At 43.1% G+C, this 27,856-nt stretch overlaps 2 protein-coding genes across 4 annotated transcripts; both read right to left on the reverse strand.

The window, feature by feature from the left end:
• Positions 1-5,154: 5,154 nt before the first annotated feature.
• cdk13 (cyclin-dependent kinase 13) lies at positions 5,155-15,041 on the reverse strand. The gene is made up of 14 exons (XM_049565160.1): positions 12,925-15,041; positions 11,922-12,488; positions 11,649-11,807; positions 11,423-11,562; positions 11,122-11,292; positions 10,825-11,014; positions 10,657-10,713; positions 10,444-10,545; positions 10,261-10,338; positions 9,538-9,654; positions 9,311-9,442; positions 9,029-9,225; positions 6,759-7,259; positions 5,155-6,662 (listed from the first exon to the last, which is right to left on the reverse strand). The coding sequence occupies exons 1-14, from the start codon at positions 14,070-14,072 to the stop codon at positions 5,965-5,967; spliced, it is 4,257 nt and encodes a 1,418-aa protein (XP_049421117.1). The 5' UTR covers positions 14,073-15,041; the 3' UTR covers positions 5,155-5,964.
• Positions 15,042-18,711: 3,670 nt separating this feature from the next.
• On the reverse strand, positions 18,712-27,784 carry ralaa (v-ral simian leukemia viral oncogene homolog Aa (ras related)). 3 transcript variants are annotated; one of them, XM_049564951.1, is made up of 5 exons: positions 27,650-27,784; positions 25,575-25,814; positions 25,261-25,469; positions 24,849-25,023; positions 18,712-22,992 (listed from the first exon to the last, which is right to left on the reverse strand). In XM_049564951.1, exons 2-5 carry the CDS (start codon positions 25,686-25,688, stop codon positions 22,870-22,872), a joined length of 621 nt encoding a protein of 206 aa, XP_049420908.1. In that variant the 5' UTR covers positions 25,689-25,814; positions 27,650-27,784; the 3' UTR covers positions 18,712-22,869. The 3 variants fall into 3 exon arrangements, with proteins under 3 accessions (XP_049420908.1, XP_049420910.1, XP_049420907.1); XM_049564953.1 differs by having other exon boundaries at positions 25,575-25,708; positions 27,650-27,781; XM_049564950.1 differs by having other exon boundaries at positions 27,628-27,778.
• Positions 27,785-27,856: the final 72 nt, after the last annotated feature.

The raw sequence follows: 27,856 nt of genomic DNA on the forward strand, positions 1-27,856 counted from the left end.
TTATGAAGACTGAAACTTTTAGAGCTTGTTTTAAACAAAATTGACAGTAAAATTGGATCTTGTGAGAAGCGCTTGGGCCCAACAAAGGGACAAAAAGATTTGTTCACCAGGTAAAACATTACCACAGTGGCAAAATAAGGTCTAAAGGTGGTAAAGCATTGTACTGTACAGTGTAGGTTTTTCCCTGTCGATGTGACGTAATAAAAAAAGAAGAATTTTTGTCATTTTCAAAGCTGCATCATAGCCAAATTTAAGAGTGGTGTTGTGGTCAAAAGCCACGGTCTAACATATCTCTCATGTCTCGCTTCCTGCCCCTTCCTCTCATCTCCTCTCTAAATTGTACTCACTGTTGTTTCAATCAATCACACAAAAAAGATGATGCTGCCAGTCTCCACAGAAGCTGGCGTAAATTCTCAGCAATCCATCATCCACGCCGTATTAATCACAGACTAGCTGCCATCCACATTCCGAATTAGCTTTGCAGAACGGAACCCCTCTGAGATAATCACTTTTTCATCACCAGCAATGTGACGTGTGGCAAATTCAGATGTGGATATGACGGGTAAAACAAAGGAGAGATGTGTGTCTCTTTGTTCAAATGCATGTAGATTATCATTCAGTGGACGATGCCGCTACCATTTGTGGCTCCAGTTTGGTGTGTGCATCAAAGTTTTAATAAATCTATGGCCTGCTGTAGTTTGTTATAGCCTTTAAGTTCAGTAAGGCAGCCTTTAATGTCTACTTAAACGGCAGTTCCCACTGTTTGAAAGTTTTCTAGTACAAGAATGTAGCGAAATGGAGTGTCTTGATGCTGTGGAGCTTTTAAATGGTGATACAATTGATCTCAATGAGAAAGAACTTAAAGGGATAGTGTAGATTTTTTGAAGTGGCTTTGTATGGGGAACTTATTCACAGACAGTATATTAGAAACAGCAGAGAATTCAGTTCAATTCAATTTTATTCATAAAGCCCAATATCACAAATCACAATCTGTCTCAGAGGCCTTTACAGCATACGACATCCCCCTGTCCTTGGACCCTCACAACGGCTAAGGAAAAACTTCCCTGCAAAAAAAACAACCTTAAACAGGGAGAGGCATCATCCCTATCACATAAAGGAAAAAATAAATTCAAAACCAAAACAAAAAAAAGCAAGACCTCAATGACAAAAACAGTGATTTAACATCGCTGAACACAGGAGGCAGTGGTAGATCAGCAGCTCCTGTGTTCTGCAAGTTAAAATTACTGTTTTTCTCAGTGGAGTGGTGGTTTTGATGAGAGCACAGATAATTGCTTCCCTGTCTAAACAGGCTGTCTGACAGGAAGGTAAAGCGGTTTCAATACTCTCGATATTGCACAAACCTAAACGGATAGTGTTTTTTTAGGTGGGTCTTTAGATGGTTGAAGTATGTTTTGCTGTTACCCCCACCTACAGCAGTACATTGCTTAGCATGTTTGTCAGTCTGCTTCTCCAAACTGGGGGTGAGCTGACTGCCATCTCATGAAGCTCAGCGTAAGTTCAATCAGGAAGTCTTTCTTTGTGCTATATCTACTCACAGTTCTCTCCTTATCCCACTCCCACCACTTCCTCCAATCAGCTCACTATGGGTTAGCCAATCAAACTTTGCCACGATCTTCTTCAGCCATTCATGCTGCTGCTGCCAAACTTACAATCTGTTCTCCTCTCTGCTCCTGTCAGCTGTCATTTTAGACTGAATCACCAGCCCTCCTCCACCCCATTCACCTCTAGTTGCCTTATCCAGAGCCCAGAGCTCATCAAAAGCCCACTCCTCTTCACATCCAGATCTTCAGCTCCCTTGTCATCTTGTCTCATCACCACCCTTAAATCCTTAATTTGATGCCTCAGAAACATGAGCTGTATCTGTAATATTATCTTAAGCAGGATAATCTTGGAAAAATCATTTCATCTCAACATGATGTGCAGGGAAACAGTTAAAAAAAGCTGATTTTATTCAAAGCAACGCCTCATCTGATGAAGGTTAAAAAGGCAAAGAGGTCTCCTGACATCCAGAAAAATTCATATCAAAGTTGGCATTAAGAGGGAGCATTCAGGAGGACTGGTGTGTGATCTCTGCGAAACAGCTTCCCATTATGTTCAAAGAATGAGTTAAAGTGCTTGAAGATGGAGTCCACTGGGAGCTGTCAGCTGTTGGAACATTTCCTTTCTTCCCGACAGCCGCGCCGCTCTATATCTGTATTCCAGGTTGTGTATTAGTTGTCTGAAACGTGATGTGTGCTGCCATCTCCTCAGCCGTGTCTCTGTTGATAAAAACTCTCAGCAGTGCTAACCTGGCAGTTTCTTTATATAAAGCGGTGAGAAGGGTTTTCATGCTACAAATACAGCCAAAATATGTCTATTTGCATTATAGTGACTTCCTCAAGGAGCTTGTCATTTTGTGAATGGTGTGTGAAGTGTCAAGATTTAGCTGCAGTGAAATCGGGGCTGCCAGCTAAGGTCTGCTGGTTTTCAGTGAGACTTACAAGCGAGTACATTGGCTTACAGTCGCAGCACTGAATGTCAATCTGCACCACAGACACCAGATCTGTTGCAGTGAGCGCACACTGCAGGTAAGTGAGGGTGGTGATATTTGACATGACACTGCCATCCAGTGGCCTCATATATGAAGTCACCACAGCTACCACTGGTCATTTGTAACACTAGTGCAGTGTGTTCAAACACATGCATGTTCAGAACAGGCCTGTGGTGATGCTGCCGCTTGCCGCTTTCTCAAGAACTGCTCATACAGACAACCTCACTCTTGAGACTGTGCTTCCTTGGTTCCCGAGTAATACATCTGGCCTCCAAACAGCTATAGATTTATTATGATGTTAAGATATTAAAGGTATTAAATTATGTTGCTATTCTAACTCATTGTACCCTGAAATGAGTCAGGTTTTACTCACAAAATACAACAATTAAAATAAAACTACCGAGTGCAATATTAGAATTAGAAGCTCCACCTCAACAAGGTTCCTACGGCTTGACCCTCTGAGACCCGAACTTTTGTTTGGTATGCATTTTCTATTTCTCCTAGCTATTTGGGATCAGAAGGACCCGAGGTTAAAAAAAACTACCATACCAACTAACCATTGTCAACGATAATGAAGTGCCAGTGTTCTCGAATGAGGCAACAATAAAGTCCCAATGTCCCCAAACGAGTACTTCCTAATTAATATCATCTTAGCTTGTTACTGTTGCTAAACTTGTTGCCATATCCAACTACACACATTATCAATCATAAATAAACAACCATAAAATGTGATCAGGTTTTAGACCTTGTCCACTTTTGTGTCGGATCGGTTGCAGACTGACTTAGCAGAAATGGCCTACATCTTGTTTTTACATGGGTTAGGGTATTGTGCAAATTATCCTTCCGCATGTTCAGCAATGAAGACCTTCTTATGACTTTTACTTCCTCTAGTTAGTCAAGCACAATTGTCTTCTGTCCACGAACAAGTACAACAGGTCAAGTTAAACGGAATGAAGTACAAGGTCAAGTTAACCCAAACTGTGATGTCCTCATATGAGGACGCAGTGTCTCAAGAGGATACAGCAGTTAGATTTAAGATGTTTTCTGATGCCACTCCAGATTAAATTTAAGACCAAATAGCAGGGAAAAAAACACAAACCAACATCACTTACATCAGTTAGCCGGTCTCCTCCTCACGTACTTGATTTGTCTGACTGGTGTTTTGTCACCGTGCTCAGACCATAGACTGACATCACAGTTCCTGTGCTTCCTGTGTAAGTGTATATCTAAATGTTCAGAAATTTGGGGCTGCTAGTATCTGAGATGAAGGTGGAGGCGTTATGGAGATGAGGGTAGAACAGAGCTGGGAAATACCTGGCGTTAATTGGCGGGTTTTGTTGGCAATTTTGTGATTCCCACTCTGCATGTCACCTCACAGCAAGAGGGAACCCAGAGTGGGGGGTTAGAACCCTGGGTGGGGGAGCCCGTCTGTGCGGAGTCTGCATGTTCTCCGTGTCAGTGTGGGTTTTCTCTGGGTACTCCGGCTTCCTCCGACAGTCCGAAGACATGCAGGTTAATTGGTGACTCTAAATTGCCCATCGGTGTAAATGTGAGTGTGAATGGTTGTCTGTCTCTATGTGTCAGCCCTGTGATAGTCTGGTGACCTGTCCAGGGTGTAGCCCGCCTCTCACCCAGTGTCAGCTGGGATAGGCTCCAGCCCCCCCAGCAAGGGGGAGAATGAAGGAATTAACTCTGCATGTGGGATTCCACTGCCTTGATTCCCATCATGCCATGTTTCAGAAAACTTAAACTTTTTGTATTAAATATAGAGCGCCTTATATTCATTGCCTTGTACCAGTTTCAGCCATGCCACAAAATCTTGGCTAAAAAGATAATTTTGGTTGATTTTGCACTTTCCCATTTGATCCAGGCTACAGTGACAGCTAGCTAGCATGTATTAGCATTTTTTAGACTATTAAAATATTGATTTTAAACATTTTGATAAGGCCTTATTTTTGGATAAATGGATTTAAGGTATTTTGAGATTTTTTAAGAACAGCTCTAATTCAAGTAAAAGATTTAAAGGCAGGACTTTTAAATCAGAACAAAACGTACAGCGTACATCTTCTACCACTGCCAATACCAGCATTACCAGTTTGAGAGAGAAAGTAAAGCAAGACAGCGTTTGCATGGGGCCCCCAGATCAGTAAAACACACCCAAGTCGCAGCTACTTGTGTTAAGAGGCACTGGTAAAATACACATGGCTCTTCATTTCCGAATAGGTGTATTAGTCACTTGCTTTGACATATCCACTGTGGTAATGAAGTACAGCATGGATTTAGTTCTTAGAGATATTTTGCCGGTGGTAAGAAAAACACACCCAAGACTGGGGCTACTCGTGGTCAGAAATACTGGTTCGCGGACGTGATCAACTGTGCAGAGCCCTGAGCTCCAAACTGTATGAAACTAGACACTGCATGTCCTTAGGTCCCCGGCAATGCATTCTCCAAGTGTGAAGTAGATTGAATGAACTGTTCCTGAGATCTGCCAAGGACAAACATACATACAGATTCCTTGCTTTATAGTTAGATACAGAGTGTAACTGTAATAACGTCTATAACAGTCCTAGTAGAAATTAAACAGACAATAATATGTTGTTGGCGTTTCTTTAATAAACATTTGCCAAAGGAGGAGGAAGGGGGGAGGGGGGGGCATATTCATTTTAGTACAAAAGAAAGACATTTTTTGAATTGGGGTTACGTGTGTTTTGCTCATGAACTTACAACATCTATTGGCAAAAAGGCATGTGGAATTTAAAGTGAAAACAGCCTTTCTCCATGAACATCACATCAGATTTGCTGCGGTCGTCCAAGTGCTACCAGTCTGTCTGGAACTAACAGTTCCTCAAATAGCTCCCTGTGCTGATACCTACGCCATCAGGCCAATCAACTGAGCCATCATTGTTTCAACATAATCGTGGCCGTAATAAAAAGGAGGACACTACATTACTGGTCATATTCCTAATTGTGCAGATAAAGCACACCATCCGTTTCCTTTCGTAGCTAAAATAGTTTCCGCCTACTTCAGTCAGTAGTGCAAAACATTAATACTAGTCTGCCCTGGAGCAATTACACAAAGGCTAAGGTAGAGATTTAAAATTTTACCCGGCCTGATAAATGTACACTCAAAAAAGGTAAAAGTTTAATTTAAAAGACAGCAGAATAGATTACAAAAAAATAGGAAAATGGTATGAGCAGAAAAGCTCCTCCTGTGTTATTCGGCTGTCCTTCTTCAACGTACTCTGCATTCCAGACTGAGGAGGAATACAATGCCTTACACAGATTTAAGTTATTACAAACTGAGTGTGCATCTCCAGATCCCTCTGGTCTGGCCTGACAGGCTTCAGGCTCAAAGCTGAGTCCTCCAGCCTTTTGTCCATTGTCACAAACTGCCATGTCCTGTTTCCAGTCTCTCAGAAAGGCAGGCCTCGTCCTCTGATTGTTGCTGTTGAGTTCACATGTGGGACAAAGCCGAGGGGTAGTGGTGGAGCCCCGACTTGGGAAGGGGAGCCCCAGGGTTGTCCTGGCGCTGGGATGGGTGGGGGAGGAGGTACACCATCCTTTCTAACCATGGCGTGGTTGTAGAGGTGGATAGCACTAGGGTTGGGCTGTCCCTCCACAGGTAAGGGGCTGTGATTGTACTTAAAACGGTGGTCCTTGTCCCCAGTGAACACCATGCTGCCGGGTCCAGTCGCTCCAGCCCCTGGAGGGAAGGGGTCTGGGTGGGCCGGGGCCAGAACGCCTGCAGCAGACGAGGAGCTGGCAGCCTGGCCGGGTCCGCTAAACACTTCTCTCAGAGCATGAGGTGGCAGGCCTCCGCCTAACATGTGACCCATGTAGCCGTCACCAAAGCCTGCGGGAGTGAAGGGTGGAGGTGGGTGGCTGTAGTCTCCGCCGTATCCAGGTCCCTCTGCAGTAGGGAGAGGTGGGTAGTCTGGCTCTGGGGGTCTCCCACCATCACCTCCACCTGCAGACGCAATAGGTGGGGCATGGCCAGTCTTAGGTTCAGGTGGCGGCTGCCGGTAATCCAAGTCAGCATGTGGAGGTGGCTCTGGGGGTTCAGGTGGCCTCTGGTCTGGGGGCAAGATGGACACTCCACCTACTTCAGACGCTGAAGGCACAAAATACAACATTGTGTTAGGTATAGGAATATATTTATGAAACAATATTCTATTGTGATCATCTCATTAAACAGAAGGAGGTTCACCTGGAGACACAGGACTGGGCTCTGGAGGCTGTTTGACCTCTGGAGGTGGAGGCTGCCCCGCTGGTGCTCCTCCTGCAGGGTTTGTGCTCTCCGCCCCTTCTCCACCATCACTCAGCTCCTGCCTCTGAGCCTGCTGAGCCTGGAGGAGCTGGGCCAGCAGCATCGTCATGGCTGTCTGCGTGGCAGCTGCGGCCTCTCCTTCTGGAATACCTGGCGGCGCGGACATGGGGGGTGAAGGAGGCTTGGGCATTGGAGGTGTGCGGGGCACGCCTGCAGGAGCAGTGGGCTGGGGGGGCTTGGCAGGCGTAGGTTGTGGGGGAGGCTCAGCTGGGTCAGTGGGAGCCAGGGCTTTGGAGAGCTGCTGTAATGTTTCCTGATTGACCTTTGTACCCATGGACTGGACGAACTGGGCCGTGCTGGCTGAACTCTTGGGCTGGCCGAGGAAGTTCAGGAGAACCGCCAGCTGCTCCTGGGTTAACTGGGAGTTTGGGCCCTTGGGGTCTGTAAGAAGACAGAAGATTCGTTAGAGATGCAGTTTAACCTTGGGAACACACATTTGGGATGAAATGTTTTACAAGGTTTTTCCAGAGCTTTCAACTGAATCTGGGATTTGCATGAAAGCTGTTTATCTATGTTCTCTAAACGTCTCATATGCAGGCCACTGCTACTGGTAGGGATAGACAATTGTGTCCACTAACTCCATGATGCAGACTGTAACAGCGTTCCATTAGCTACTGTTTCAAAATCAAAGAATACATTTATTGATCAGAGCATAAGAATGCAGCAAGATATTTTTTAAATTTCTGAATGATTTAAAATCAGCAGGAGGAGGCTCGAAGAAACAGCTGTTGCATCATGTTCTGTGCGGCGCTCGCACCCCCTAAGTCATCTAATGTTACCCCCCACATTGGGCAAACCTACGCAGAAAGAATATATTTATTCCAAACATTTGCATGGTTATTGGGTGCTAATATTTTCCTACTGAATGCATTATCAAAGGGTTGTACACCAGCCCTCTCAACCTGATAGAACATTTCTTTTGATTGGGCTACATGAGGCATGTAGGCAGTGGAGGGTCCGTGGAAATGCACATAATGAGTCATAATAGCTTGAGAAACTTTTTAATGCCGATTAATCACTTACAATCACGCTATCACATTAAATGTATGTTAAAAGGAAACAAGTTGAATCACACTACAGCTCTGTTGATGCATCACTAGAACGAGAAGCCACAGAGTCATAGGTGTGAAAAATACTACAGAGTTCAACAGTATTGTGGAAAAGGGTTGGCTTAATGAGTTTGATTCAGTGTGTTGTCTATGCATACATCCGCCAAAGAGGTGTGACCCTCAGAATATGTGCAGAAGGACAGATTAGCTAAGTGAGTAAATTTAAAGACCAATTATTCTGCAGAGCAGCAAAGCTCTTATAACCTCAAGAAGTATTAAATATACACCAGTTGTACCTGCTTAAGTGCACTGCATCATATCAAGTCATACTGAGACTGACAAGATAATACGAGACAGGACGTATTAGGGAGGTGTGATTAATCAAGTTTTGTTTTCAATTACAGTTTTGGTTTTAAACAATTATGAAAACAAGACAGTTGAGATAGTGTGTGGTTAAGAGAGAGAGGCCGACTGTGAATGCGGTTAAAGCAGATGAGTGAGTGAGTGGAGGCAGAGCAGAGGATTAAATACAGTAGAGTTTGCAGATGTGCAAAAACAAATACTGCAGCTTCTTAAGACAGACAGAAGTTGCCTGTGTCTTGCTTCCCGACAGGGTTCAGCTCTGGAGTGAATATCGACTCTGGCCCGGGACACAAGTGTCTCCCCTGTGACTCCGACAACAGTCAGAAAGCTGCAGCAAGGAAAAGCTGATGTGTTATAAATCCAGCGCTTCCCTTTCCTTTACAGTAGTGCGCTTTCCCTATAAGCCACAACCCACCCAGGCAATAGGACCAGTTTGTTTCATCACCTGAATTCAATCGCAAGGTGGTCTATGACCAAACAAAGGAGCAAATATCGGAGAAATGTAAGGCCCCCTCAACTTCTTCCACCACAACACAGTCGTCAGTTAGGGACACTCTTTATGATGACACCACTTACCCGTCCTATTTTTGCTTTTTACGTTTAAGTTTTTATGATTTTCAGTTGAACTGTAGTTGATGTTAAAGAAAATCAATATGTTTCCAAAGTCAAGGAGTAGTTATGATTATGATCTGGTGGTCAAACAGCCCCAGAACAAGCAGAAACACTTGTTAAACTCACCCAGCAGCGCAGAAGCAGCCGCATTCTGAGCTTTGACACCTCCAGGAGCGGGGAAGCCCTGGGGAGTGTTACTGCGGCTGTCGTCAAGGCCCAGCTCTTTACGGGGCGCCTTGGGGGCCGCCACTTCTTCTGGCATCTGCTTCTGTCGCCGACGTTTCTTACTCCACAGCTCGTGACAGTCCTGCCACAGTGGAAGACTGAAGAGACGCAAACAGTTAGCACTGCAATCCTGCTGATAAACCTTGAGATAAACATGTTGACGCAACATGACGGAAAACATACTCTGGCGGGGGCATCTTGTCTGGGTCCACGTCCTTGAGGAACTCGCTGCCTAACGCTTGCTCAGCTGTGCAGCGTTTGCTGGGGTCCAAGTTTAACATGTGGTCAAACAGGTCCAGGGCAGACGGAGGGATGCTGGACAACAACCGAAGCACAAGATTTCAGTGTAATGCACTGCTAGAGGGCCCAATCTTTAAATATTCAATTAGACGGCATTAACATCAACTTACAAAGCGTACTCCTCTCGTAATCGTCTCCTGTACTGCTTCTTTGGTTTCATGGTGTTGAAGAAAGGAAGTTTTATTACATCTGGCCAGACAGCAGGGCAGGGGCTGCCACATATTCGGCTACAAGACAGAAATTCATTTGTTTAGGCAGAACACAGCAATGTGTGGACACAATAGGCATAATGGCGTCCTACATATCTCAGAATTACTTAAAGACAACACCCAGAGAACTGGCCTGACTTGTTGCGTTCTATCACATCTGCCTTCATTATTAGAGCCTAATTTCTCTCCTCCCTCCCTATCACCAGTGTTGCACCTTGCAAAGCGCTACATAACTTGAGGATAGTGAATGAGAGAAGAAGAAAAAGCAGTTTGGTTTCTGTCATTTTATGCTGTGCTTAGCTCACAGAAAAAAAACATCTGTACATTCAGGGTTTCCCTGAGCAGAGGTGGGCTGCCTCCACTCAGTTAATCACTACCTTCACCTTTCCTCTAACAAGAACAGTCATGACAAAACTAGTGAGGCCCGTTAATCAAACACATCCTGTGGTTGTGTTGCTTTATGGTCGATTGAGATGATCAGTGGAAAAAAGAAAAAACAAGTGCTGCTTTGTCTTCCTGTTTCAGATAAGCTGACACCGCCTGTCATAAGTGGGCGCACCAGAGTGTGGGAACCAGTGAAGAGTTCACAAGATCTGCACATAACAGCATGTAACCTAAACTTACCTGATAAGCTCTAACTGGGCGAGCTCCTGATTAGCTTGAAAAATTGGTCTCTTTGTGAACAGTTCTCCAAGAATGCATCTGTCAGGGAAAACAAGACACAATTGATTATTTATGACTCACTGGGCAGATAATCGAGTCACATATAGTGAGTAAATTTTAAGTCAGTTTCAGCACTGCTCTTACCCGCAGCTCCACACATCAATAGCTGGCGTGTACCTCTCTTCTCCCAGAAGCAACTCTGGTGGGCGGTACCATAGTGTAATCACTTTATTGGTGTAGGGGCGACTAAAAATGAGAAAAAAAGATGAGTATAATCACATAGGAGCAAAAATAATTGCGAAGGCGAGACAGCTTGACAGGTGTGGTGCATATCTACCAAGAACACACGAGACTCACCTCTCTTCAGAGTTATACAGCCGAGCAAGACCAAAGTCTGCAAGCTTTATTTGACCTCTGAACAGGAGGGGAAAAACAAATTAAATGTAGTTCGAGAAAAAACATTTGTAATAAAACATAAAAACAGTTTATTATGTTTGACTGTGGAAAAAAAACATAAGGGCTCACTTGTTATTGAGCAGAATATTGGAGCACTTTATGTCTCTGTGCAGAAAGTTCTTTTTGTGGCAGTAATCGAGGCCCTCCAGCAACTGTCGCATGAAAGACTTAATGTGGCTCTCGTTAAAATGGACCAGGCCAGACTCGAGCAATCCCATCAAATCGTGGTCCATGTATTCAAATACAAGGTAGAAAGCACCTGAGGTAAGAGGATAGAGAGTTAGACACCAAAAAAGATCATGTATAATACAGATTGACGTTGTGCAGCAGGGTGAGAGAGACATTCTGAGTAAAAACATAACACACCTTTATCGTTCTTGAAATCGAGAGCGTCTTCCTTGTCTGTGACGATCTCCTTCATGTTTATGATGCTCTTGTGGTTGAGTTGTCGCAAAATCTTAATCTCTCTGATGGCTGTGATTGGGAAGCCCTCCTTTTCATTGTCCAGACGGACTTTCTTCAAAGCCACCATTTCAGCTGTGAAACAGAGAAAAGAACATTGTGTCAGGACTACATCTTGATCAGGTCTAAAGAACAAGGAGAATAGATCTATGTCTATAATGCTGATGAAGAGTTACAAATGAACATATATCTTCAACACACTCACCGGTGTCTTTGTCTTTAGCTTTGTACACCTGACCGTAGGTGCCTTCCCCTGTGATTCCAATAATCTCAAACTTGTCCACACAGCGTTTGCCCCAATCTATCTCAGTTTCTTTAATCTCACCGTATCTTGGGCCACAAATTCTGGAAAATACAAGAAAATATTTTAGCGGCAGCAGAGTGAATACACAGTAAACAAATGCTGGAGCAGTAAATGCTCTGTCACGTACTTTGGTCTTCGACGAAGTGTTTGGGACTTTTTGTCATCAGGTGGGCTGTGCGGGGAAGACGTGCCACCAGGAAGTTCAGGGGGGAGAGGCAAGTCGGTAAGAAGCGGACGGGCCTTTCTCTCTGACCTTTTCTTCCCTGAGATTAAGTTGTCCTTCAAGCTGATGGTAGAAAAACACAGGAGATACAGAGACACAGTGTGAGTAAGTCTTGACAATCAAGTATATGAAGTGCATTAAATGTCTAGATTATTAGGCACAACGACACACCCATACCTTTCTCCTTTGTCCATGTGCTCTAGAACTGTCTGGGGCAATGGCAGGGATGATAGAGTAGAGATGAGTGGAACAGTGGCTCGTTCCCTGTCTTTGCTCTGTCCAGATGCTGGTGCTTTCCTTTTGTCCCGATGTACAGAGTCGTCTTTCCCCTTCCCGTCTCTGTCTCTGCTGGTCTGGTGCTCAGTGGTCCTCTTGGACGACCTGTCGGAGGGGGACTGAGGCTGGCTCGATGTGGGAGTTCTGGGACCCTTCTCAGGCTGTGGTGGAGAGGGAGGGCGGCCCTTCCTGGATGTGTGATTGGACTTGGGGCTGGGTTGGTGAGCAGATGAGGAACCCTTGGTTGGAGTAGATGTGTTGCTGGAGTTCTTGGCCTTGGCAGCTGCTTCTGCGGCTTTAGCCTTTTTCTGCTTGCTGAGTTCGGCAGCGAGGCTGGTTTTGAAGGTGAGCGTGCTGGGTGAGAGGCTGGAGGGGCGACTGCGCGAGCGAGAGTGGCGGTGACGGCTGCGAGAACGTGAATGCCTTGAGGATGAATATGGACTTCTGCTACGTGACCTAGCAGATCGCCTGGGAAGAAAATGAAATTGACACCATTTTAGATTTTGTTTATACATTACAACCTTCAAGTGACCATTTTATTTACTTTCATGAGACAGTAAGTCTGGTGGATATCTAAATATGAAAACATGTAAAGCAAGTTATTACACCGGTGTTGGATGCAGAACTTCTCTCACTTAATCACCAGTCTGGTCAGAAGTTTTGGGAAAGGCATAAGCACGCTAGCAAATATTGACAGAAAACATTTAGGCCTCAATAAACACAAATGTTAAAACTTTGTCCTTGTTTGGGTTGCACAATAATTTCAAACTGTAAACTACAACCAGGAGGACTGATACATAAGCCCAAATAATCACAACAGAAGCAGAGCCTACACACCATATAAATACACCACAGACAACAAGTGAAGCACACATCATTCCATGAGCTGCTTATAAGAACTCACCTGACATCTGGACTTGGGCTCAGGGACTTCCTGTATGGACTTCTTGATCTCCTGCGGTTTCCGTAAGGACTTGAACCAAACTCTCCTTGTTCATACGGACTGTGTCGGCCATAACTTGGGGACCTGCGCCAGTTTGCTGGGCTCACAGGCGATCTCTTCCTTTTGTTGCTGGAGTATGAACTGGGTGACTTTGGCATACCATATGCCCCATACCCATCTCCATCCCGGCCATAATATGCAGAACTGGGAGAGAGTCTTTTGCTCCCGTAAGTTGGACTTCTTCTAGATATGAGCTGGTTATAACCACCAGGAGACTGGTAGCTATATGAATATGATGTCCCATAGGGACTTTCTGCTTTGAAACCAGGACTTCTCCTGTATGCCCTGAGGTCCTCGCGGTCATCTCTGTAAGATTGTGGAGCATCTCTGTATGCAGATGGGGGCTCTTTATCAGATCTTGTTTTACTTCTGTGTCTTTTTGAATCCCTTTTATCTGCAGATTGTAAGGACTGAGATGTAGATGTCCTTTTACCGTTCCTGTCATTGCTCCTTGTAGTGTCTCTGTGATTTTTAGAGCCACTGAGGCTACCTCCACTCCTAGCTTTTGAGGAGTCTCTCTCGCGGCTCTGGCGGTCCTTTTTCCTGCCTGGCTCCTTCTCCTGTTTGTTCCTCTCAGATGGTCCTCTTGTTTGTTCGTCCTTGCTAATGCACACTGCCTCCCGGTCTCTCGGGTGACTTCTGTCTGGGGATGCTGGTCCATTATATTCACCAAAGTCAACATCGCTAAGTCGGTCCACTGAGAGCCTGTCAGCATGGGGGTCAAGTTTAGGAGAGGGGCTCCCAGAAAATCGCTCTGACTGGGAGCTCACGTCATCATACTCTACCAATGTCCGAAGTTCAGCGTCTTTATCAAAAGTGCCTTTTCGGTCATTGTCAGGGTCTCCTGTTGTACCGGTATGCCACAAGTCTCTTCCCTTGGCCTGCCTGTGTTTCTTTCTCCTAGAAGCCGATGAGCGCCTCTTCTCACGGTGTCTCTCTCGCTGAGCAGCACCGCTCCCTGGCTTACTACGCCTGTCCTGCCTGTTAGCATTTCTCTGAGCAGAGGGGCTCCGACCCCGACCGTCGCGAAGCACCTCTGAATTAGGCATTTATCTACCAAATAAATGCTATACCCACTGTGAGAACAATCTTAATAATGTTGACTTTACCTAAACTATGTTCCTTGTGCCGTGGAACAAAACATTGGGCTAGCTGTGTAACAGGCTAGTTAGCTAACGTTACGGCAAATTCACAATTAGACAGCCAGCCAGCTAGCTAGCTAGCTAAATCACAAGCTTAACATTAGCATTACAAAGCTAGCTCGTTTCAGGTTAATGAAAAAGCGAGTTACCCCAGACGGTACTTAATATGTGACACTTGGTGTCTGTAGATTCCGTCACATAAAATCCACGATATGGTGTTTAGTTACAGAGCCAGTCGGCAACCAACCATTGTGCTCCAGGACGGAAATCTCCCAGATTTGCTAGCTTATGGCTGTCGGTTTAGCCAGCTAGCCTTCAATAGCTAACTGTGTCCAGCTAGACAGTCGCATTCCGTTTCATGGTCAAAGCACAGGCCCAAAGCCCCTCCAAATGTATAATCCAGTTCTTGTGAAATGATGCAGATCGTACAAGAATGTAAATCCATTAACCGGATAGTGTTAAAGTGGAGGTAAAGAAACTCCGTCTCCTTCTCACAAACTTCTTCTCGCCTTCCATCACACTCCAATGTGCAACAAGGAAGTGAATAGCACGCGAGTTGGCTGGATAGCCGCCGCTAGCTAGCCAGCTAGCCGCTAGCGCCGTAGCCAGCTAGCTTTCTTTTCTCTTTTGCGTGGAGTTCAATGCAACTCAAGTCAAGATGCAATCTAACAATGCTGTACAAAAACACGTCCGCTTCCACGTATTCCGCCGGGTTGTTGCTCCCTCTTACCACCGCATGGTCCAAAAGTAGCAGACGTGTTTCCGGGCAAAATGGCTCCACAATTCTTTGAATTTATTTCAAAATATAGTAACTTTGTTCGCAATGTGGCTAACGGTACAACTCGCCAGGGCCCAGACAGCTTTCAAACTACAGGCCTGGTGCGTCGGTGTGAACCAATGACAGCCGCGTGCGTAATCCAGATCAGCGGTTACGTCACCGCCAAGGGGAACCCCTACTTTCAAAATATAAGAGAAAATAAACACTTATAAATCAATAAGGGTTTATACAAAAGACTGTGTCTTCTTTTTCATGACCCCCATACTGGATCCTTTAAACTGTCACTGTGTATTTAACGCCTATGTGCTGCATATAAGTGCTGTATATAAGCATATATACTTGTTATGACAGTCCTTTATGCATGCTTTGCATCTGTACTCTTCTAACTTTTTATTGCAGCTGCAGCACAGCAATTTCCCTCGGGGTAAATAAAGTTCTATTTTATTTTTTTACATATACAGTAGGCCTACATATCCAACCACTCAATGTTTATTGCTGTAGTAAAAGCAGCAGTGTCATAGTGTAAAAATAATGAATTCAAAATGTTACTTACTTACTTATGAAAGCATTTGCATCACAATATATTTAAAGAACTGAAAGTAAAAATACTTATTATGCAGAATGGGCTATTCCAGAATAATTTATGTTGTCACTGGTGTCAAATCTTTGATGCATTCATAATCTAATGTTGCAGCTGAGTATATAGTATACTGCAGGAATCTTTAAATTTTCCTGCAGTATAGTACTCTGCAGTATATAGGGAAGGGAAGCTTAATCTATTAATAACACATTATCATTTATTAGTTGATTTGTGTATTGTATTGACAGTTCAATCAGCAAAGTAACTAAAGTTATCAAAAACATGAATTGGAATGAAAAAAGGACAATATTATCTTCCAAAATGTTTTGGAGTAAAAGTACAACATTGCATAAAATGGAAATACTGAAGTACCTTGAAATTTTACTTGATTACAGTACTTGAGTAAATGTAGTTACATTCCACTGGCACTATATATATTGTTTACAACTTACGGAAACACTTGGCTTGTATTTAGACATTTTATTTGTGTTGTTCTTCTTATATACACTGCTCAAAAAAATAAAGGGAACACTAAAATAACACATCCCAGATCTGAATGAATGAAAAATTCTTATTAAATACTTTGTTCTTTACATAGTTGAATGTGCTGACAACAAAATCACACAAAAATTATCAATGGAAATCAAATTTATTAACCCATGGAGGTCTGGATTTGGAGTCACTCAAAATTAAAGTGGAAAAACACACGACAGGCTGATCCAACTTTGATGTAATGTCCTTAAAACAAGTCAAAATGAGGCTCAGTAGTGTGTGTGGCGTCCACGTGCCTGTATGACCTCCCTACAACACCTGGGCATGCTCCTGATGAGGTGGCGGATGGTCTCCTGAGGGATCTCCTCCCAGACCTGGACTAAAGCATCCACCAACTCCTGGACAGTCTGTGGTGCAACGTGGCGTTGGTGGATGGAGCGAGACATGATGTCCCAGATGTGCTCAATTGGATTCAGGTCTGTGGAACGGGCGGGCCAGTCCATAGCATCAATGCCTTCGTCTTGCAGGAACTGCTGACACACTCCAGCCACATGAGGTCTAGCATTGTCTTGCATTAGGAGGAACCCAGGGCCAACCGCACCAGCATATGGTCTCACAATGGGTCTGAGGATCTCATCTCGGTACCTAATGGCAGTCAGGCTACCTCTGGCGAGCACATGGAGGGCTGTGCGGCCCCCCAAAGAAATGCCACCCCACACCATTACTGACCCACTGCCAAACCGGTCATGCTGGAGGATGTTGCAGGCAGCAGAACATTCTCCATGGCGTCTCCAGACTGTCACATGTGCTCAGTGTGAACCTGCTTCCATCTGTGAAGAGCACAGGGCGCCAGTGGCGAATTTGCCAATCTTGGTGTTCTCTGGCAAATGCCAAACGTCCTGCATGGTGTTGGGCTGTAAGCACAACCCCCACCTGTGGACGTCGGACCCTCATACCACCCTCATGGAGTCTGTTTCTGACCGTTTGAGCAGACACATGCACATTTGTGGCCTGCTGGAGGTCATTTTGCAGGGCTCTGGCAGTGCTCCTCCTGTTCCTCCTTGCACAAAGGCGGAGGTAGCGGTTCTGCTGCTGGGTTGTTGCCCTCCTACGGCCTCCTCCACGTCTCCTGATGTACTGGCCTGTCTCCTGGTAGCGCCTCCATGCTCTGGACACTACGCTGACAGACACAGCAAACCTTCTTGCCACAGCTCGCACTGATGTGCCATCCTGGATGAGCTGCACTACCTGAGCCACTTGTGTGGGTTGTAGACTCCGTCTCATGCTACCACTAGAGTGAAAGCACCGCCAGCATTCAAAAGTGACCAAAACATCAGCCAGAAAGCATAGGAACTGAGAAGTGGTCTGTGGTCACCACCTGCAGAACCACTCCTTTATTGGGGGTGTCTTGCTAATTGCCTATAATTTCCACCTGTTGTCTTTTCCATTTGCACAACAGCATGTGAAATTGATTGTCAATCAGTGTTGCTTCTTAAGTGGACAGTTTGATTTCACAGAAGTGTGATTGACTTGGAGTTACATTGTGTTATTTAAGTGTTCCCTTTATTTTTTTGAGCAGTGTATATTAATATATACACCTGTTTTCATGAACATACTAATCCTTTATTCAGTTTTGTTGTCCTTGTTCTTAGCTGTTCATTTCTGTGTAAGTACATTTAAAGCAATGCAAAAACCAGGCCCACATTCCTTGTATATGCACACATACTTCACCAGTAACGCTGATTCTGATTCTGATTCTGGATTGAAAACAAGCTTTTACGTTGCCAGTTGATTTCACTCTAATCAAAAATTTGTCATCGGTACTCTCCATTACATCACATCCATCACTAAATGCTATCACTGTCATAAACCAGCACACAGCTACTGCAACATATGAGTGTGCTATAGTAAATCAATACTTCCCTTGTCCTTGTCCTCCTCCATGACATTGACATAACCGACCTTTAGGAGGAGCACACATGCAGCAAAAAGAATCAGAGCGATTGTGTAAACACAGAGACATGGGCTGAGCCACGCGGCCTGCACTTGCACATAGATAATATAGTGCCACCAGAACAAATGATGCCTTAAAATCACCTATAAACATGAGAAATTAAAGGTAAAGCCATGATAAAAAGTGCTGACATTAAACCAGACTGTCATGGTGAAAAGGGAGCTGAGCCGGAAGTCAAAGCTCTCATATAACCAGTCTATCTACGTCCCAACCCTCACCCTACCCTTTGAGTAGTCAACGAAAGAATGAGATTCCAGATACATGCGGCTGAATAAGTTTTATTCATAGGGTGGCTGGGCTCAGCGTTAGTGACAGGGTGAGGAGCTCAGGCTCGGAGTAGAGCAGCTGCTCCTTCACATGTAAAGGGGTCAGTTGAGGTGGTTCAGGCAACAGATCAGGATGCCTCCTGGGCTGGTCCCGTTAGAGGTTTTCCAGGCATGTCCAACTGGTAGGAGGCCCGGGGCAGACCCAGGACACGCTAGAGGATTATATAGCTCATCTGGCCTGGGAAGACCTCGGGATCCTCCAGGAGGAGCTGGAAAATGTTGCTGGGAGGACGACGCTTGTATAGTCATGGTATAAAATAATTTAAATTTAACACTGATTAATAGCAGTCACACTGTCGTAATTCAAGGCAAGCCAAAAATCTTCACACAAAAAACATATGAACACATTTGGAAAATATTATTAGTAATATCCACTTTATTTGCCATTTCCAAATAACTCACAAAAAAATGAATTGAAATGTAAGCTTCACCTCTTGCATTCACAAACAGATAGGCTACATTAGTGGTTATGTTCAAAATAAGTAAACATGAAGGAAACATTTAACTGATGGCATACATACGACCATCCAATCCAAGACAAAGATATCTGTTCTTTATTCCGAGGGTATTTATATAAAAGGCAAAACGAGTCATTTGAATACCCAGTAGGACAGTTTGCTCGTAGCTTTCACACAACTATCTGTTTTAGTTTCACCCCTTGAATCCTGCTGAAAATATTTGGGCCATCAAGTCTATTAAGATGACGACAAAGAAAAGTATTATGAGTGTTAAGCCAATGTTAGAGTAAGCAAGCACTATGGTGGTTACTTTAGTAGCTTCTGCAATCCTCCATGATGAAGGATGAAGACACACAGCAGGTAATGTAATGGCCGTAAGCTAAGGAAGGTATGCCATAACAGACTGTGATTCTTGCACTATATGTCAGTTTCTGCGCCTGCTGCTTTAACTTGCACTAACTCAGTTATGTTTCTGTCATGGTATGGTGTACTGGAGGTTAGCCCTTAAAACAGATTATCTCAAACTACTTTATAAGCATTCCGATGCAATGAGATCCCCACATTTTGGGTTTGAGTCACGTATCTTTAACTCTCTACTACTGTGTGCTTTTCAGTTAACAGGAAATACCACGCACATTCTTTTGCATTACTGTCTGTTTGTACAAGTTACACACTGAAATGTGACAAACAAAGCCTGTAATCAAAGCCAGCAATTCCTCAGTGTGTATGTATTAACTCAGGGAATCAATGAGACAAGTGTTTTCAAATAGAAAAACAGTTTGCAAGTGTTGGCCCCGTCTATATGTATACAGATATTTTTTTAAAACGTATATTTTTCTCTACATTTTGACCTCTTGTCAACACGCAAAGTTTTAGGTCACTTAAAATAACATTTTTTACCATCTAAGGTACAGAATTTTTGAAACTCCATTTTCAGTTAACCTGAAAAAACAAAAAGTCATAATTTTTTTTTGTTAAAGGGTCGACAATCCGCGTTTTAACGTGTAATCTGTAAATATGAAACACCTTCCACAAACACAAAAAATATTTGTAAACTCCAAAAACTTTTGCAAAAATAAAACAGATTTGCAAATACAAATTACACACGTAAAAAAAATGTGAATATACTTAATTTACAAAAGATGAAAAGTATTTGTTGTTTCTTGCTAACATTTACAACATCTAGCATAAATTTGTAAATCCAGTCTTTATTTGTGAATCTCAATTCTACACTTGCGGATTTGCGTTTTATGCACAGAGTCGTTCGTATATTTACAGCTGTTATATTTTGTGAGTTTACAAATTTTTTTTGTACTTGTGGAAGTAGTTTTATATTTACAGATTTCCCATTTACACCTAGCTTGTCAATCCCCTCACACGAATAATATTAGTCAAATTTATCATAAAAGCAACATCTATAAAAAAATCGAGCATTTCGGAAAAGATGACATCATCTCCTCAATTTGTGCATGCACATCATCGCTTTGTATACAGAGCAAACACTAGAAACAACAATAATGTCGGACTGTCGATTTGCTTACATTTTGTTTGCACTGCTTAGTTTCATGGCTTCTTTACACTTAAACCTGCTTAAAGTTGCTGCACCACTTTATAGACAAACAGAGGCCTCCACTATACCAAATGTTTTGTCAACATTTTTTGTCAATGGTTTAAAGTCCGCCACAAACAACTATTTTATCTGATCTCCACTAGGTGTTTTGAAAAAGAGCGTTAGCCTGCACCCTTTACTTTTACCCTTTATAACGAGAGGAGGCTGCAGTCAACGGCTAATACCAGCAGGCATTTGGGCTTTTTACCTTCAAGCGTGGACGGCAATGTTTTGTAAAACAAAGGTCTTGCGGACAAATTATTTCTTAAACCAGAGGAGTAAAAATATCAGTTTTTGAAAAGTATCTGTAAACGTGTAGACGGGGCCTTTCGATTCAGGTTTTCTGAGCTGTGGTCACATCTCTGAACAGCATTCAAGCCTAAATGCTTTGAGTGCACTCATTGACACTGTTTTGAATAGTTTCCAGATTTCATATTCTCTTCCTCTTTGCAATTACAACAATCACTATTTTGCATAGACTCCAGTGTTAGGCATCCTATTGGTTGAGGAAATATTTTAATGTAAATGGTGAGCTGTTGCTGTTGGCAACGCACACATCTACAGTTTAAACTGGATCAGAGAGAGTGTAGTGTGGCAACAACCTCTGGATGGCGACTTTGAAAACAACTTAAAAATATAAAATAAGTTATTTTAAATAAGTTAAAAGAAATATAAAAGAGTGGCTCAGTTGTAAAGAGAATGGAGGGGCAGATTTCACAGTGTGTTTTGGTCTATGCAATTTAGCTGTTGATCATGTTCTCAATGTGCCAAATTTTTTACACTGCTTCAATCACTTGCCTGTAAAACTGTCACTACATGAGCAAGAGGAAATGAACAAATCAGGTGTTTCAGTAAGATGTCACTACAGCTAAATAGCCTTACACAAAATGCAACAAAGGTAAACAAAGTAGAAACGCCAATGACCTCTAAACTCTGCACATCATTGGCAGGCTAAGATTACAGGCAAACAGGAAGGGTACGGGGGAGTATTCACATTCACAATGGACAGAGAGGCAACAGTGATGCACTGTACATGAATTACTAAATCCCTCCTTAGCTTTGCATTTCTCCCCCAGGCCATTCACAATGAAATTCTCCAACTTCAACATTTGCCTCCATCACTTTTACAAAGATATTTCTTAAACAAACACTGCTCACTGTAGCAAGTTGTCATTCACCTCCATTAATAAGTGGGCACTTGTTTGTACTAGCTAGCGTTTTTCTTTGGTGACTGAGAGCAACTTTTTTTGGACAGGAACAACCTCACTACTATCATTCATTTTTGATATTTTAAGCCTTGAAATTCATCTACCCATTAGTTTATTCTCACTTGAGCCCCTATTAAGAAATACATTTCAGTTTAAAAAAAAAAAAAAAAAAAAAGAGGGGACTACAAGGTTGGTGATTAAAAGTCTGAGCCAAGAAAAGCAAATAGGCTAAATAAATCTTTACATGACTGGAAGCAATTTATTTTATCAGCTTTAAGAAGTGTTTAAAAACAGCATGTACTGTAAAGGACGTAGTGTTATGGAATCGCCTTTTTATCAGAGCACCAGGGATTCCTTTATCGCAAAAAAAAGGCAATGTGAGGTAAAACTTCTGAAATGTTAGAATTGAAAAAGGTTCAAGTGTTGTAAAATCCCTCGCAGATTTAAGGGTAATGATTAATGTTTGTGCATTAGAGAGGGCTCGACAAAGTGACGCGGAGGGGAAAGAAACATTAGTGCGCTTATCTTACACTGGTTGATATGATAGAGGACGAGGAAGAAAAGAAGAGAGAAAAAAGTTTGACTTCACAGATAAAAATAAGTGTTCATAACCTTACCACATAGTAAAACTGAGGTGTAAAACAACAACTAGGAATGGCATCAAATTTTCGGCTCTTAGTAACAATTTCTTTGATTAAAATGCTTCACAGATTCACCAGTGCGACGAACATTTCCTCGGTGGCACTTGATGAATTCTGGGTTGACACTATACTGCTGAGTCTGCTCACTTCCACTTCCTACCCAAGCTCCAGTTACAACTTCCCCCCCCGTTTAAACCTTGGCTCTGACACTGTCATTTTCATCTTTTCTCTTCAACTGCACAGCTGTCTTGAATATATTATACACATCAAACTTTACAATGAAAAATTTTGTAACATTTCAGGGCTTAGCCTCTTGTCAAGCTTAGGCCTAAATTAAACACCATCCATTTATTACACTCTGTAATGTGGTCAGAGTAAGAGAAGAGAGAGAGAGTACATAAATTATTTGGAGTGTCAGCACATAAAAAGTTAGAGCTATAAATGGTGTATGGAGTGCCACCTTACTACTCCCTGACACACGGTCAGATGTCCTGGAAGCCAGGAACAGAAAGTCATGGTCAGGTACGGGCACAAAATAAATGCAAAAGTCTGAGAAATGTATATGTACATAAGCAGCTATCCTGCTTCTCCTTTAACACTATAAAATACAACATCTCTCTCTAATTCTCTTGGCCAAACTTTTACTTTTCTTCTTCCCGTTCTTCTCTTTGCTGTCCTCCATTTTCCTCGCCCGGATCTCTCTCATCAGGTCAAAGAACACCTGTTTTAAAAAAAACAAAGAGTAGGAGTTCACGTTTTCTGTTTGCTCAATGTCAACTGAGTAAAAACACACTCGTCTTTCCAGCCTACTTTTGATAAAACCAAGCCCACTTCTGCATGACCAAAGTGTGCCGCTTGACATCAAGGCCTGATGATTTGCTGCCAGCTACTGCTGCAAGTAGTGCCCTCTGCGGCACGCTGGGCGCCCTGTGAAACTGCACAGCTTGAGCTCATCAGCGGGTCTGAACGCCACTCTTGCCAAAATACACTGTGGAATTCTACCCCTTCTCATGCCTCTTCTTCGAGGATGGACGTTGATTTTCGATGCCCCTCTACCTACCTCTTTACATAAATTTGTAAATCCATTATGTATTTGTGAATCTCAATTCTACACTTGCGGATTTACGTTTAATGCACAGAGTCGTTCGTATATTTGCAGATGTTATATTTTGTGAGTTTACAATTTTTTTTTTTGTACTTGTGGAAGTTGTTTTATATTTACAGATTACACATTTACACAGAACTTGTCAATCCCCTCGTACGAATAATATTCAGTCAAATTTATCATAAAAGTAACATCTATAAAAATGGAGCGTTTCGGAAAAGATGACATCATCTCCTCAATTCGTGCATGCACATCGTTGCTTTGTATACAGAGCACACACTAGAAACAACAACAGTAATGTCTTCAGCTTGAGCTCATCAGTGGCTTTGAACACCACTCTTGCCAAAACACACTGAGGAATTCTACCCCTTCTCATGCCTCTTCGAAGATGGACGTTGATTTTCGATGCCCCTCTACCTCCTTTATGAACCGTCTTTTGTTTACATATGTCCGCCTTCCCTGTGTCAAACTGTTTGTGCTATCAGTTGCTGGGTGAATTTGAGTTGCTACAGCTGTTAAATTGAAACTTCTGCTGAGCAGCTCTGTCATGGCAGTGTGGAGCACCCCGCTTAGCCACGGTTCGGCAGCACAGTGGTGATATGGGGGAAGCCAAACACTGTTCATCTTCACACACTGCCATGACAGAGCTGGGTGAAAATAAGCACAAGTTAATCTTTAACTGCCCATATTGCTATTTTCAAAGTTACTGCAGCCGTCATATTTCTCAAAGACGGACCTTCAGTGGTTGTAGCAACTCAAATCCAGCCTGCACTAACCCCAGGGGGTCAGTCTTGTTAAGGCTCATTTATACTCCCTTCATGTACAAAAATAGACTGACTTCAAATGCTGTAAACGTCACTGCCCTCCTACTTCCATGCATCCTTTATGATGGAATTGACACATCCACCTGATGGCACTAGAGGACAAGACAACGGTACCGGAGGTCGTTATAATGTACCTTTTAATGGGGGCAGCACTGTAGAAAGTGGTGGTCCATAGGGCCTTAAATACATTGCAACGTAGGGACAGAGAATTCTTTTTACTACATTACCAGTTTGTTCTGTCATTTAATAATTTCGTCATCTCCTTTGGTTGTATCATGCTTGAACTACGTGACACTGCCTCCATGATTTCCAGTCATGTTGCTCTATTTTGTCCCTATCTTTAAGCTTTACGAAAACGTGCACAAATAAGCACAAAACGAATGCAGAGTATAGACAGAAGGCTACAGCTGTGTCTGTATACATACCCAACGATGAGCCCTTATTCTTTAAACTGTGGGAAGTGAGGCAGAGGGACTAGATAGGCTAGCTAGCTAGGTAGTAGCAGTCTCTTTCAATTACATTAGCTAGCAGAAGGCTGTCACAATTATCTTGCTTTAATGTCTCACAGCCCACCTATGTCATGCAGAAATGAGTTGGAAAAACGACAGATGCAGCCAGGAAAGCCTATCTTCAGCTGGTCAAACATACCTTGTCAACATTGGCACGGGTTTTGGCAGATGTCTCCACATAGCACACTCCCCACTGCTCGGCACGTGCCTTCGCCTCATCTGCGCTCACCTGCCGTCGGTCGTCCAAATCTGACTTGTTACCGACCAAGAGAAAGGGCACATTCTCATCCTCCTTCACTCGCAGGATCTGCTCTCTGCAAAACAAAAGAAATGTCATTCAGCCATGAATTATGTAACTACATAAGCTACTGCTTGCTGATGTGAATGAGGCAAAACTGTAGAAAAAACAGTTGCTTTTAATGATGTTTCAAAACGTCAAAACAGCTTACACTGATTATGTATTTTAGCAGGGGAAAGATACCTAATGATGACTGTCATTAAATTCTAATGGATGGAAAAGCGTCTCGTCGAAATATTGTTTGCTACTGGACCTGAAGTCTACTGTTGCTGCAAATGATTCCAGTTCTGTGATGGAAAATACACAGAGGAAACCCTCGCCGCTGCGGAAGTAGTTATCTCGGATGGCTGCATAGTCCTCTTGTCCAGCTGTGTCGAGGATGTCAATCTGTACCTCCTCTCCGTCCAGCACCACTTTCTTCCTGTAGCTGTCTGCTTTGGTGGGCTCGTAGTCTTCAACAAACTACGAAGGGAAAAAAATAACTTGGTCAGCCAGAAAAGAGAAACTTTCCTCCTACTTCAACAACTTGTGAATTTTTACTTGATTTTTGTGATGCAAGTCGCTCACCTCATCATACATGAACTGGAGTGTGAGGGCTGATTTCCCCACTCCTCCACTGCCCACCATGATCACTTTGTGAAGGGCTAGAGAGTTCTGCCCTTTCGGCTTAGCAGCTGCCATGGCTCTGTGTACCAGGAGATCTGAGTGTCAAAGGTAGAAAGTTCAAGGCTGAGCTGGAGGTGGAAGGAAGGATTGTGAAATGAAGACCGTAAAATCCAGCTGCAACCAGGGGCCAAATGATAATGCCTGGAGAGACATTAAAAAAAAGAGAAGAGAGAGAGAAGAAATCCTAAGATGTTTCATCATCATTTCCGAGACTCTAGATTCCATTTCTGCAGTTAGATTGCAGAGCCATCAATGTGTCTCAATGCAATAAAATAAAACCAGGAGAAACTGCCATTACACTATAAATGTAGTGCGGAGGATTATTCTCTGTATCTGGTTAGGGCTAGAGAGATAAAATGTGGTAATGACCACCGGTACTAGATTGATGCATTAGAAACTGCTTTATAATCAGTATTTTTTAATTCACTCCTCCCAGCAGCTATGTGTCCGCTGAGTGATTATACATTCCTTAATGTGGCTATAGTGAATACTCTGCCTTTATATGTTTTTTCTTGGCAAGGACAAAAAAGTCATAGACATAGATCTCATTACTGGAGAAAATTACAATGTGCAACAATTATTTGGGTGATTCAAACAAAAAAAAGATGTCTGCATTAACGTTAAAGCTGAGAAAAAGGCATGCCAAAAGGTGCATTCATGGTCAGTCCTATAGATCACAGGCTATCTCCTGAATGCTAGTTTGCAGCCAACACACGTGTATTTACAAATCAGTGGTAAAATACTGCTTGTGGCATTCCTAAAAAAAACTACCACATTGATGACACGGGGATTAACTACTAGTACATCCGTACAAACAGTACCCAAATCCCACTAACCCAACAGGAACCTGCGAAAGCCATTTAGCTAAGAAATATAACTTTTTTAAAAGCTTCTGAGTAACATCTGGTAGTATTTTCCACATTTTTGACAGGACTGGATAAAATCTGACATATGCCAAAGCCATTTAGTGGTCAGCTTCTCATGTTGGACAGTCCGGGAAGACTATGGGAATACCATGAAGTGCGTGTTAATGCCCTTTCCCTATCACAGGCCCACACAGACCTCTGGGGATCAGGGAGAAAGATGGGAATGCAGCCAATAGGTCATTATACAAATTAACAAGAGGGGTCCGTGCACGAAAGTCAATATTACGATTTAGTACAGGATGCAATGTCCTTCTACTTTAACCATTTCAACCCCAATAGTAAGGAAATATGTCTACTATCAAGCAGCTTTAAGTAAACATTATTACCTTTTATAAGTGTGTATGTAATATTTTAATAAACGTTAGGTCTTTAAGACACGTCTACAATGACAACAACAAGTATCTAGGTTTCAATGACCTCAGAATTAGGTGTAACCATAATTAGGTGTGTCCTCATAACCGCTAATCATATTCATCACAAAATTGGCTCAACAACGTAATTACACTGACACGTCAAAATTACAGTGGCATGGTTTATACTGTTAGCTGACTAAGCGACAATTTCACCTTACTATTACAACAACAGACGACTATAAGCATTAATAACAACACACAACCCTCTAATAACCATGTTAACTTATTAGCAAGTTAGCTGGGGACATGTCAACAGCAGGTAAACTAGCTAGCAGGTTGACTCCAGTGGAGCGATGTGGCTAACAGGCTAACTACCCATTACCCCAGCGGGTTAACGTCACCTGAATGCTAATTAACATTTGGGGAAGTTCACCATGATGGTAGAAGCTCAAATAAACCTATTACAAGAGAATTCTTGAACATGAGACACCCAGCAACAGATGTTCGGTCGGTCCTTGCTAGCCACAGCTAGGGTGGCCACACAGGCAAAAAGGCTAGCAAGCGTTAACGAGCAGCTAATCACAACTAAATGATGCAACGAGAAAATAAAAAAGAGCAAACGTGACCAGCAGCGAGCGTTACAGCAGCAGCGTTAGTGTGAAGAACATCACCTACCGGGAAATTAAATAGTGTTCACCTTAGCACGACGTTTGGCGGAGGTTGAGTTATGGTGGCAAGATGAGAAGACTCAGCTAGCTACTTGTTAGCTCATGGCTAGCTGTCTAGCTAACTCCAGAGACTTAGCAGCAGACTGACTGCACGTCCTGTGGGCTTGGCTCCGTCTGACAACGCCCGCCCGCCTGGGAGAACCACACTACACTCTGTTTGACTTTCTGTGTCAATG

This window comes from Epinephelus fuscoguttatus, linkage group LG21, assembly GCF_011397635.1.
Source record: "Epinephelus fuscoguttatus linkage group LG21, E.fuscoguttatus.final_Chr_v1".
In the NCBI taxonomy this organism is placed as follows: domain Eukaryota; kingdom Metazoa; phylum Chordata; class Actinopteri; order Perciformes; family Serranidae; genus Epinephelus; species Epinephelus fuscoguttatus.

What these genes read in the sequence shown, in the direction of transcription:
- cdk13 (XM_049565160.1), bottom strand. Translation starts at nt 14,072, where the DNA reads ATGCCTAATTCAGAGGTGCTTCGCGACGGTCGGGGTCGGAGCCCCTCT. An exon ending in AATATTCTGCTCAATAACAA is followed by an intron (nt 10,714 to 10,824) that starts GTGAGCCCTTAT and finishes CCTCCTGTTCAG; the next exon opens with AGGTCAAATAAAGCTTGCAG. An exon ending in GACAAGATGCCCCCGCCAGA is followed by an intron (nt 9,226 to 9,310) that starts GTATGTTTTCCG and finishes GCGTCTCTTCAG; the next exon opens with TCTTCCACTGTGGCAGGACT.
- ralaa (XM_049564951.1), bottom strand. Translation starts at nt 25,688, where the DNA reads ATGGCAGCTGCTAAGCCGAAAGGGCAGAACTCTCTAGCCCTTCACAAA. An exon ending in GCAGCAACAGTAGACTTCAG is followed by an intron (nt 25,024 to 25,260) that starts GTCCAGTAGCAA and finishes TTTGTTTTGCAG; the next exon opens with AGAGCAGATCCTGCGAGTGA. An exon ending in CCCGTGCCAATGTTGACAAG is followed by an intron (nt 22,993 to 24,848) that starts GTATGTTTGACC and finishes TTTTTAAAACAG; the next exon opens with GTGTTCTTTGACCTGATGAG.